Source organism: Thamnophis elegans, chromosome 3, assembly GCF_009769535.1.
Source record: "Thamnophis elegans isolate rThaEle1 chromosome 3, rThaEle1.pri, whole genome shotgun sequence".
NCBI lineage: Eukaryota > Metazoa > Chordata > Lepidosauria > Squamata > Colubridae > Thamnophis > Thamnophis elegans.
Window position 1 is genome coordinate 117,425,338 of NC_045543.1, and position 13,621 is coordinate 117,438,958.

General features: G+C 33.1%; 1 protein-coding gene across 5 annotated transcripts in view; it reads right to left on the reverse strand.

Annotated features, from left to right (window-relative positions):
- The window catches only part of LOC116505485 (microtubule-associated serine/threonine-protein kinase 4-like), a 106,158-nt gene that overhangs the window by 37,522 nt on the left and 55,015 nt on the right, over positions 1 to 13,621 (reverse strand). For all 5 annotated transcript variants that reach the window (XM_032212732.1, XM_032212731.1, XM_032212730.1 and 2 more), the window contains 6 exons: positions 11,354 to 11,429; positions 10,686 to 10,895; positions 8,445 to 8,546; positions 6,913 to 7,045; positions 2,380 to 2,441; positions 1,360 to 1,445 (listed from right to left, as the gene is read on the reverse strand). In XM_032212732.1, the coding sequence (XP_032068623.1) occupies positions 1,360 to 1,445; positions 2,380 to 2,441; positions 6,913 to 7,045; positions 8,445 to 8,546; positions 10,686 to 10,895; positions 11,354 to 11,429 (669 nt within the window). The remainder of the gene's footprint in view (positions 1 to 1,359; positions 1,446 to 2,379; positions 2,442 to 6,912; positions 7,046 to 8,444; positions 8,547 to 10,685; positions 10,896 to 11,353; positions 11,430 to 13,621) is intronic.

Below are 13,621 nucleotides of genomic sequence, written 5' to 3' on the forward strand. Positions count from 1 at the left end.
TCTGCAAATCTGTGGTGAAGGGTAGTTTGGATTCCCAGGAAGAAGAGGCTACAAAGAGCAAAAAGGCAGAGAGCAAAGAGGCAGCAAAGCATGGAAGGTTTTGGTCAGGAGAGAGAGAGTTAAGAAGACTGCTCCTTAGCGATTCCCAGAGTATATCTCAGTCAGAGGTGGTATTCAGAAGGTTCAGATCGGTTCACCCAAACTGGTAATGGAAATCGTGGGTGGGCTCACCTCGCCCCTGCCCCACCCGCCTAAGCTCTATGCCATCCTATTTAGGCACATTTTTGAGGCTGAGCGCATGTGCGGAAGGCGCTCTTGCAAGCAAAGCGCATGTGCGGAAGGACGGGCACATGCACAGAAGGGGCACATGTGCCTGCAAAGAGGACATACATATGTGAAGCGAGCGGGTGCACGGACAATGAACCAATGGTAAGAAAATGTTAAACCCACCGCTGATCTCAGTGGTGTAAATAGTTGCTTAAATTTGACAAGATTTCTGTTTATAGGTGAGCAACAATAAAGACTCAGAAGTAAGTCCACCTCTTTCTTAGTTCTTGGTGCCTGACAAATGTTGCAGCCTAGGTGCCTACATTGGTTGTTGATTTTGTAATATTTCTATACACACTAGGACCTGATGGAAAAGCATGCCAAGAATATACTTAATCAGGAGCTCTCAGGATGTACTTATTTTTAATGATTGACACATAAAACATATTACTTTGCCACCATAATCAAACAACTGACATTTTTGCTGTCAGTTCCTATTCCAGAAATGTTTGCATTCTCAATCAATCCCTTAAAACAATGTCTCTCTTCATTTCTCCCAATTCCTATTCTCTGACTTCTGAGCTCTACCAGCAAATTCCTCTCTTTTCCATTCTCTATTCCATTGAGCTTCTTTCCCATTTCTTCTATACTTTCATGACAGCTGAAGTATGAAGCCGAGTACCCCCTTCAGATTTATGACTATATGTCAGCCTCACGCTATTCAGTGCTTCACACAGCCACTAGCTCACCTCTCAATTACTTCATTCTGTCAACCTGGGATTTTTTCTTCAGGATCACTGAAGAATGCTATAAAGCTACTGTGGCCACCTATTCCCTCTTTCCCTCTCCCTGGAGTCATCTATTTTCATGAGAAATAAATGACAAATGCATTTCATTTTAAACAGCATGTCGGCTTCAGTACATTTCTTCTGACATTTTTCCACAGCAATAGTTTTAGCATTCCTCCAAAAGAAAAACAATTTTTGTGCGCACTAAGAAAAATATATCAAGGTACCTAAAGTTTTGAAACAAAATCCAAGGTACCTAAAATTGTGAAACAAAATCCAGAGAATTTTATTTGTTTTTACTCACCCGTATGCTCCATTGCTAATCAGCTTAATTGTTTCAAAATCATTTTCACGAGGCTTCCTCTTAAGTTTAAGTGATGCATTAGAATTCTTCAAAGTAAATAGAGGAAAATTAGTTACACCAGACAGTAATACTAGGATTGTACATAGTTTCAGATAAACTTCAAAGCATGCATAAGTGTGCATGAACACATGTTGGCAGCTCCTTAAGTCAAATGGTGCCGTGTCTTGAAAGTATGCTGTAATTGATGAAGGAATCATCTTGGAACAATTAGCTTCTGTAACTATTGGCAGGTTTATGTGAAAACCCCATATATTGTGAAGCATCATTTTTCCTTCTCATCAAAAGCACCACCACAAGTCGTCTGTACATTTAACCAATCCATTAGTTAGCAGATTTTCAGATGTATGCCATTCATCAAATAAATACTGCATTTTCAGTAATGCCCAGCAATAGATTAGAAGCCATTATTTTATCAATTAGATTTCCATTATATTTTAATTACTTGCATACTGTGTTTTAGATATAACTTACAAAGCATCGTCAAGAGTAACCATAACAAAATCATTATAATCAGTCCTAGATGAGAAATATAGTATCATTATTAACATCTAATACTTAATGTTTACTCTAAACTTATGTTTTGTCTTACATCATTAGAATTTTTATGTCTGTACCTCGAAGTGCATGTTAAAGTGGCAGCATGGTCAGGACAACAACCATTTTTCATCTGTGCATTTTAAGGAATGCACAGATGCTGATTTAGATCCCTATTCTTGCCTTATTTACTTTTGTATGACAGCTGAATATAAAAATCAGCTATTTCCCAAATAACACTAAGCTAAAATATAGCTTGTATTTCACTTAGCAATGACATATGTTGCTTATCATTAAGGGTGAGCTAATTCATTATGATTGTTCTCATAATTTAAAAATATCATTTGCATTTTGGGTGGATTCAGCCAAAGTAGAAACTATTTATTTAATAGTAAAAGTACAAGAAAACAAGAGATTTACACTGACCGGTTCATCCGTTTCTGGAGTGGCTGCTGCTCCACTGTCATAGTTAGTTAGCTGAGCTATTTCTATCAGAAAAAAAAGAATATCATTTTTAGAATGCATTTTACGTATGTTAAGTTTTATATTATGTAGCGCACTGTATACTGGTCTAAGATGGAAAGAAAATTCTTAATTCAGGATCTTCTTAAGTGGTATCAACTTTTCACATCAATATCCACTAAATTAAGATCAATGTTAAATTAGGTTCCTTTATATTCAAACGCACCAATATAAAAACAAACAAATTAGGCTTTGAATGAACTGTTGTGTCCCCGAGAATCAAAAACCATTATCATTTATAGGCCATCAAGTAGAATTTCTGTTCACTGTGGCTTTTGAATTCTGATGCACTGGCATCTTAAAACAACGTACAAATTTATAGGATGCTCCATAAATTACTGATAGTTTTTTAAATAAAAAATCATTAGATTTTAAGGTTTAGTATTAAAAATAACTAGTTGGTTTGCAAGGATTTCATGTCCCATATTTAGAATAAAATGTATAAATGAATTATAGAGCTTAACAGGAAATTTAGCAGATTATATGACTATTTTATATTTGAGTAGTTGATTTGTTACCTTCTGAACATTTCCAGTAATTCACTTGCAGCAAAAATATGATGAATGAAATATTTTAAAATGTTAAGATATGTCTAAATATTTATATTCCTTTTAAAGAAAATAATAGATTTGAGCTTCATTCTTGCTAAATGTAGAAAATCCAAGATTATAGCCCCACAAGATATATATTCTTGTTTATCTTCCCCATACTTTCCATTGTAATATCAGAATATGTTTGCACCAGTAGTTTTTGTTCTGCAGAAGCTATCTACTGGAAACAGTAGATACAATCTTAAGTATGAACTATTTTTTATTTTATTTATGATATAAGTAATTAACATGATTACAGTAATTCTAAAGATTTGAAACTTTTAAAAATTTTCCCATGTCTCTTCAACAAGAGCTACCTATCTTATCTTAATCCTATTCTTCCATACTAGATGCTGATACAACATGCAATCATGGCAAGTTAGTAGAAAGAGAAATGATTGGAAATAACGAATCTATATCTTCAAGATCAGAAGATGTGGAGAGGCAGGGCCCATAGAATCGTCAAGAGTCAGTCACGGTTTAACAATCATCACGATCATCATAAACTTAAATGAATTATTTAACAATGGACACTGGATGCAGCTCAGAAAAGAAATAAAGAATTTGTTTTTTTGGACTTCTTATGTTTGGATATTAGTTAACTGTCAGCAATGCAAGGGTGTTCCTTGATGTTGCATAAATGGCACACTTTTTGCTACACCAATTCTATCCCTTTATCACTCCCTCAAGCGTGTATTTTGGACGGAAAAGCAGTGAGGATATATTTTTGTCAGCAGACCTTGGGGATCATCAGAGGCTATCTACCAACAGATCTACCAGCAGATCTGTGCCTCATTCTAATCTCCTCACATTTATTCAGGTAATACAATAATTCACATGACTAGAAAAAGTCATTTATATGAAAATCTCCATGTAAATTATGTCTGTGTTTCAAACTTTGTTATTGCATTATAGATTTCCTCACAATGAATATTTTAGTCACAGAAATAAATACAGAAATAGAAACTTAAAAAAAAAATTTATTTTGTGGGTGTGTACAGGTATTCCTCAACTTGTGTGTTCAGCAGCCAGTCAAAAGTTACAATGGCACTGAAAAAAGAAAATATATAATCATCACTGCACCCCTGGGATCAAGGAATTGCAATCATGAGTTCTTGGCCAAAAGCTCACCTAACAGTTGAGGTATCCCACTGTCATATGATTGTCATTTGTGAATTTGCCTGCCAGCTTTCCAAAAGCAAAGTCAATTGGGAAGCAAGCAGGGATAGGTCACAAGTCACTGTGGTAAGTAACTCACACTCTTCACTGCCTATAGTCCTTATATCTTGTAGGAAACTTGCACACACACACCCCCAGCAGCAGTCATTCCTGGGCCCGGTGTATGCATGCCATACATCACATTTTAGCTCTCTGCTGGCCTGTATGTAAGTTGTCCAGGTCTCCTTTAATGACCTCTGATTTTTGCTGAACGATGGCAATGGAGGAATGCCATCATTAAGCAATGTAATCATGTGATGTGCTTTATGACCACATTGTTTAGCAATGGAAACTCTGGTACCAGTGACCATTTTACCTGTACACACAATTATAAACACTGACATACAACTATTTGACTTTGAAGCTGAAAGTACAAAGTAAAAGATTTTATCATGGTAAATATAACATTCATAATCCAAAATGTATTATCTTACAAATTTATAATAAATCACAACCTAAGTCAAACATGCCTGGAGGGTATTCTTTCAAATCAAACCAGCATGTTTTTATTTAAGATGAAGGGCACTTAGAGTAAAAACATAAAACTTGAGATTAGCTTTACTATCAATAAATAAATGTGAAATTTTATTAAAGAACTGCTGTGAGGAACAGCTTTTGGTTAGTTTTTCATTTTGTAAAAACCAAGCCATTGTAATGTACTTTGACAGTTTTGTCAATCCCATATTTATATTCATAAATAGAAAATCAAAGTGGTTCAGTTATGTATCCTAGTTTTGATTTAAAAAATATCCATTATCTGAGAAGTACACATTATTTGTAAACAGTAGGTAGTAATAGAATAAAATCAAGTCCGCTTTTGAAGCTGAAAGCTAAGGAAACATTTCGCAACGCCTGAAGACATTTTTTAAACTCATCTAAATACCATTAAACATCTGCTTTTTTATTTTATTGACTTAAACCATTTCTAAAGAGTCATAATTCAAAAAGGTAAAGATTTAATCTAAAAGCCACAGGGAAAAATTTCAACCTGGGGAGCATTTCTGAAATACAATGACCACACTTCAATAAATGATGAATCTGCTATTTATTGCTTTGGGTACAAAATAGTTTTATCTAGCATTATCTGAAAAAACTGCATGCATCATTTTATTTGAAAATAAACTATACCTAACAGACAAAAAAGTAAAGGATGCAATTTTAAGTCCAATTACTGGAAAATTTCATTGGAAGCAAAGAAATTTATTATAACTGGGGGAAAAAAATCAATGTCCTTCTTTAAAATGTGCTTTCATAACATAAATCAGAGCTATAGGCTTGAATATTATGAAGTTCCCATAATATAGCACAACAAATAAAGCAGGATCTAATTTATATTGATCCTAGAGAGAAACTGAATTCTCCCTTGATACTATTATAATTGTTGTATCAATTATCATATATGTATATAGCCAATTTATAATAACTAAGGACCATTATTCAGTTCAACCTAATTTCATTTTGCTCTGAAAAATTGTATTTACCTAGAGATATATCTGTTTTGTCTCATTCTAAAGAATGTAAAAATAATTGATCAATGATACCTTCTTGAATATGGAAGCTGAAATATTCAATATGCTAATTTCGGAATAAGTCTTATTCAAATCTCTTTATTCTAAAACATGTAGATTATCATATTTAATTTACATACTTTAAAAGAATGTGATGCTACAATGTGGGATAAATAGGGTGCATGACATTCAGACTTACATAATACATTTTCTTTTAAGAATGCACAAATAAAGACACTGTGGTTGAAATTCTGGGTTTGTAAAAACAATCAAAACAAATTTGCACCTTCTATAATTTCAAAACAACATAAAGCTGTGATTGATTTTAAACATTTAGGATAGAAGAAGAAAGAAAATAAAGATATTATGGTTCAAGTATAGATGAACCTGGATAATGCAATTTGTTTTGCCCTAGCATAATTTATAAACCCATAAACCCACTATTGCTTGTTCAACAAACTATTGTTAATACTAATTGAACATTACATACAAATAAAACTATATTGTCATGAATACCTATTTCCATGGCAAATAATATAAAGCATTATGTCAAAATATAAACATTCAATTTGACAAATATTCATGATTCTAAATTAAGAGATTATGCGCAGAATCAAGTGCATTTGTGCTACATTCAATTTTATTATGAAACTAGTTTATTTTTATGAGACAGATGTTTTTGTTTGTTTTTCAATTTGTACTTCTACTTCATTAATTGTCCAATAAATTCTTTCAGATTTTTACATGAAGATAATTAAAAAATGCTCCAATTATTTTCTATTAATGTTTTGATGTGTTCTCCTATAATACTGGATTTATATCATGCTTCATTATCATGCCCTACAATTTGACTAAATTTTCATTCATTCCAGCTTTGACAACATTGTCAAACATCTTGCCCCAATTTCCTTCTTTGAAAAAGTTGATATTAAGCCCTGATTAACTCATCAATTATTTTCTGAGAGAGTGAGCTTAATCAAAGGTCTTTTATTATTTTATAGCAGTTTGAAACTAAAATCCCATGATGTATTAGATACATATACTGAAATATACAAGATTAATAAAAATGGTAATACCAAAAAATGGGCATAATAAAAAAAAATCAATTGTGATTATCATACCTTCCAAAGGATCCTTATTCAAACCCAGTTGACTTATGATATATCTAGGGATGTCAGTTTTAATGCCTTGCCCCTCTTTTGCATGGCCTTCTGCAGCCTCCAAAAGATAGTAAAATTCTTCAGGATCAAACTCCTAATGGAAAAGGAAGAAAACATGGAGATTTCACCCTTATCCCAATAGGCATTAACCTACTTCTTACTGCAGGAAAAGAATCATTTCTGTGTTATGGTTGCTATTATTTTTTATTAATTCTTTATAAAAAAACATTTTATGTATAGCAATTCCATATACTATAAACACGATCATTGCTATATAGATATTTGTTTTGCAATGCAGAGTGAGCAGTTAAAAATGGAATTAAACTTAACTTCTTCTCGCAAAAAAACTCCTCAATTTATTTAAAAAGGAACTTTTAAAAATCTGGGTACACAGGACCCAGGCATGGGAACATCAAATGTCTACTAGATCAGTGTTTTTCAACCACTGTGCCGCGGCACACTAGTGTGCCGTGACATAGTGTAAGGTGTGCCGTGGGAAAAACACTTTATATATAGTCAATATAGGCACAGAGTTAATTTTTTTTAACATTTTCTAATGGTGGTGTGCCTCGTGATTTTTTTCATGAAAAAAGTGTGCCTTTGCACAAAAAAGGTTGAAAAACACTGTACTAGATAAAACTGAAAGGAAGACTGGACTAGCTCAAAGGAATATGAAACTATCATGCTGTAGACAGCATGGAAAAGTAACTTAGTAAGGAATTCTATCCTATGCATACTGCATTTATGCAGCCTACAGTAACTGTGGGGTCCTTGGTGATCTCTGATATGGTTATTTTCTTGTAGATGTGCTTGGATGATGTTACTTAGTTTGGTAATGAAATGTTTATGGACCATAAAGCATCCGTTACATGGCTATTTCCCCACACAGAATTACATATAAACTCTAAAGTGTAAAATATAACAATGAAATATATGAAATTTGATTAAGTGTTATTTTAACATTCACCATATATATATATGGTGATATATTTATATTTGGTGATATATATATAAATTGTATGTGTAACAAATTTCAATGCTATCATAAGCATATACAGTTATATACTGGTGCATTACCAGAGATAAGTAATATGGTTTGTCTCTAATATTACCCAGATATTGTCTGCTTCTGACAGTATTTGGGTCTTAATCAAAGGCCCAAGGTATTGTCGTGTATTTAAGCAATGTACATTGGCAGATTCATCACTTTCTCACTGATATTACCAGACAAGAGACCCTAAAGAGCCTGCAGATCCAGTATTTGTTTTGAACATTTATTAAATATCTATTAAATCAGATGTAATAAAGTTGCCCTATTTTCAGCCAGACCCAAGGGTAGTCCTCTCATCATTATTAATACAGGAGGTTGCTCACTTTATTGGACAGATATATATTTAATGCTATTTAAGTTTAATAAAAATATGAACATGTTTATGATTTATATGCTATACTTCACTAGCTATCAAAGTTATCTAAAGCAAACATAATCTTACCAAACATTCAAGTAAACGAGCAGGACGTGCAATCACAATAAGTATTTTTCGGACAAGCTGCTTAATAAATGCCAGTACTCCACTTTCTGATCGTTCTTGGGCCTGTTAAATAGGTATTAAAATAGTCTTGATAGTAAACATGGACACAAAGAAACACTAATATGATAGATTAAATATAATGAATTAAATAAACTATATTATTTCAACATAAGCATCTCAACAATCTTGAACATTCAAGAAAACCAATATATTTGTAAGTGAGCAATTACTGCTAGGCATACATTACATAAATGTTAAATGATATTTACCATTTGCTTGATTTCTATGGTATAGGAAATTACTATCTAGAAAGACAAACATCTTAGTCCAAATTAACAATAAAAGCTAGAGAAGAAATTATAGAAACAGACATAATGTGAAAGGAGCCCTATTGATTGATCAATTAGGGCAGTTTTACCACAATATGTGACCCCAGAAAGTTTGGATGTGGCCCCCCCCAAAATACCTTTAAATTTAGAAAAGTAACAATAAATGAATGGTCTAAGTGTGATAAATGGGGAAATAAATTACATATTTTGGACTGACTTGTAAAAGTAGACTTCCAGAAGTCTAATAACCCCAACCCCAACCATATGTTTTTTTCCTAGGTGAAATATTCTTACATGCCTTTGTTCGTATCTCAAGAAGACACTTTTTTGCTTCACTTCAAAGCAGTTGTAGGATAAAGTTTAAATCTCATACACTACTTACAGTTTACAATGGTTGATAATTATTTGTAATTCAATTAATTCAATTTGTGGAATTGAATTAAACAGATTACAAGTCACTCCTAGACATTTGGTTTTAAAACATTTGTATAGTTCAATGTGGTAGTCAACCTGGTCCCTACCGCCCACTTGTGGCGTTCCAGCTTTCATGGTGGGCAGTAGGGGGTTTCGTCCGATACTGAAGCACTTTCCTTTTTTTTAAATTTAATTGACTTTTTAAAAAAATGTCATAGCATTATTTAAAAACATTTTCATTAGGTTTTCATAAAATCACCATTACTGTGGAACTGGTGAGCGGTTAGAAAATTTTACTACTAACAGAGATACAAAAGTGGGCGGTAGGTATAAAAAGGTTGACTACCCCCGGTATAGTTCATGCATAAAAAAATTGTAAATATTTATAATTAAGATACAAATAACAACAGATTTTGAATAGATTTAATTAGTTTTTAATTCAGCTTTTCCAAGCATTAATAAATTATAATAATACAAGAAATAGATACATCATTTTGTCAAAATGCTACATATCTAATATATTACTATCTGTATCAAATGAAACACTAGGTGAAACTATAAACAAAGCTTTTGTGAAGTGAAAAAAATGCCAGCAATAAAACTCAGTTAACCTTGACCTCAGAACTCCTAAAATGTCAGCTAAACAAAACTGTTCAGATGCCTTGTGACTTCCCTAGGCCCTGCATTGCAATCACAATGTGCCAAGCAGCAGGGGACACAGCCATCTACTGAATGTCACAGCTGGGGACTGACTGAAATGCATCACCAAAATACTAAACTGTATTCCCACAGTCTAGTTCCAAAAACAGCAGGCTTTCCTACAAGACTACATGGTTGAGAAACGCAGTAAATCAGACAGAAAATAGAGGATACATAAATGAAAACCATAAAAGTGCCATTTGATTCTAAAGATACTGTTTATAAATGTGCTTGAGAATCAATGGTAAACTTATCCATAAATTAAGAATATCAAAATCATTCCACTGAATAATAAAGCATTAGGTAAAAACTAAAGCATTATTTAAATATTTGTTTCTCCTTGCCGATTTACCACGTAAAACCGTATTTTTTTCACAATAGTTATTTAGATTGTACTAGAATGGATAACATAGACTCATTTGTCTATAAAACACAGAAACAATTATTCCAATCTGTCAAATACACTGATATGCAAAGTACTTCCAAAATTATGAAACCTTCATGCATTTTACTCATACATTTTAAACATCTAAAGAATATTAAGTAACAGAGCAATTGACAATGATTCCATGCCAAAGAAAGACCTTGAAAAACTGTAATGGAATCAATATCTACTGCCCAAAAAATTTCTGTTTACGTCTGGGGGAAAAACTTGCCTAGAAAACAGCAGGGACTAGTCCAGAAGTAAGCAGTGACTTGAAGGCACGAAATAAATAAATAAACTTTGCTTATAAATTTATGAAACCTTAATTGATTATACCTCTTGTAGGAGCTTATCCAATTTGTGTTGTAATTCAAAGAAATATCGTGAGGTAATAAGACCCTGATGAGATTTATCCAAGCAGTCACGGCCCAGTTCAATGATCTGATGATGGGTGAAGCTGAGCACTCCATCTGCCAAGGGAAGGATGTTCTCAGGAGAATGGTTGGTGATAATCTCTTGAAGCCTTTCTTCCATCTGAGCAGTAGCCTGTATAATATATGTTTTATAGACTTAATAAAGGTATTAATGAACTTAAGCTACTAAATCAAAATTTGCATGAAAGCAAATGCAAAAAATCCCCAAAAATAATTTTAAATTATAAACAAAACTTTTAACTTAATCTGATATTAATAACAAAGCTATAAAGGTACACAAAAAAATTAAAACCATATTTAAAATATAACCCTATAAAGTAGGAATTGTATATATATATACATACACACACACATACACTATATATGGACTTATTGATTCCAGATACATTTTTCTGCTATGTCAATAAGGATGTTTTTACAATTTAATACTAACATAAAAGTCAAAAGTTTTCTGGAATTTAAAAGAACAAAGCTATTAGGGATTATTTTAATCTGGAACACAAGAACACTGTTTTTCCATATGGTTTTCTTGTGAAATTAACACTAGATACAATTTATATTCTTTATTACCTTAGGAAACCTTTCTTTGTACACATGGTTCATCATAATAATTTCATGATCACAGCAGGCAGGTGGACGTCCAGGACTGCAAGAAAGAAATTAACCCTTGAATCTCATTCTAAATTAACTTAAAATTTATAATTCATGTTTTCCACTGACAGCCAGTCGGTTTATTTATTACAAGTCACAATCTGCCCAAATAGTGGGACCAGGTTCTGTTTACACAGTTCCAATCTGCCAACAATATCTTATTTTACTTGGTTTCTTTTTGATTGCCAATTTTTGCCTGTGTTTTATTTGCACTTTGAGCCTATCTCACATATTCCGTTAATTTACAGCATTATCTTTTTTTAATGTACTTTTCCCTTTTTTTCTCCTGCAAATTTTGCAGTTTTCTGAAACCTGTTAATATGTTTTAATTTTATATGAATGGTGCCAAGCTGTCTACATATTAGATAAAACAGAATATCTTCTAACAACATTTCAATACATTGAAAAACTATTATTAAGCAATTATTTCATGAACCATTCAATACTGATATTATTAATAACAACATTTGGAATATGTATATATTGATAAAGATATTAAACAATTATTAATTTAGGAACTAGTAGGACTGAGATATGTGAAAGCCAGCTCTGATATGTTTCTTATATTAGACATCATAGCTAATAAATATTGTACTAGGAAAACAATAGCAATAGCAGTTAGACTTATATACCGCTTCATAGGGCTTTCAGCCCTCTCTAAGCGGTTTACAGAGTCAGCATATTGCCCCCAACAATCCGGGTCCTCATTTTACCAACCTCGGAAGGATGGAAGGCTGAGTCAACCTTGAGCCGGTGAGATTTGAACAGCCGAACTGCAGAACTGCAGTCAGCTGAAGTAGCCTGCAGTGCTGCACTCTAACCACTGCGCCACCTCAGCTCTTGTAGAAAGGCTGCCGTAAAATTCTAAACAAGACTTCTGATTTATCTATCCCAGGGGTCGGCCATCTTAAACACTGAAAGAGGCATTTGGATCCGTTTCCCACAGAAAACACCGGGAGCCACAAAACCTGGGTGGGTGTGGCAACTCAACATCACTCCCACCCAGTCACATGACATCCCCCCCCCCAGACATGCCTACCCAGGTTTCATGGCTCAGTGTTTTCTGTGGGAATAGGGTCTCTTTCTCTTCTCTCCCCCTCCCTCTCATTTCTGTTTTTCTCTATTTTTCCTCTCCCTTTCTCTTCTTCCTTCTTTTCTTTTTGCTTCCCTTTCCCTCTTTCTTTTTCTTTCTTTCTCATTGGATACGATAGCAAATCCAAAATAAAGTTATTAATTGTAGGAAATTGCTTTTCTGTAATCTTTTCATGATAAACTAAGCTGGCAAGATTGTACTAACAGCAATAGGATATATATTTTGATTTCTTTTAGCAATAGCAGTTAGACTTATATACCGCTTCATAGGGCTTTCAGCCCTCTCTAAGCGGTTTACAGAGTCAGCATATCGCCCCCACAGTCTGGGTCCTTGACAACTCAAGATGGTTGGACTTCAGCTCCCAGAATTCCTTGGCCATCTTAAAGTTGCCAACATTGAGACTTACTACCTAATATTATTCCTGATATTAAAATGCTATAATATGGGTTTATTTTATTTATTTATTCAATTTCTATAGCCACCCAACTCAACAAAGTGGCTCTTATTCCAAGTATGATTAAAGGAGCAGTCAAACAAGTGTTCCTAAGTGGGTTTTTTAAAAAAATTATCACCATTAAATATTTGATAAAACAATATACTGTATTTATTTGAGTTCAACAAATAGGAGAAAAGGGGGAAGATAAACAGTTTGGAAATAAAAATAAATGAATAAAATAAATATATATCATTAAATCGATTACTTTTTTGTGATTTCTCAATAATTTGGCATACCTGGAAGCCAAGACTATAGAATTTTGTAGGTATACTACATTTTAATCAGGAAAATTATTTTAGTAAAAGAAAATATCTGCATGTATACAGGACACACACACACAATTATAAAGTTTATAGTAGGAGGTGGACTTTTATTTATTCCAAATTTAAAATGTTAGTCAGAATACTTAATGAGCAAGTTATAAATCCATCAAAACAAAGTATCCATTGCAAAAAATGAGACCATCAATGTTTACTTCTTCTTACTTAGATTAAAATTCCTCCCCATCAGAGAATGTATTGTGGCAAGACCTGATTATAAAACATCAGCTTACCTTATCAATCTAGCCCTGTCTTGTCAAACAATATTTCTTTTTCCC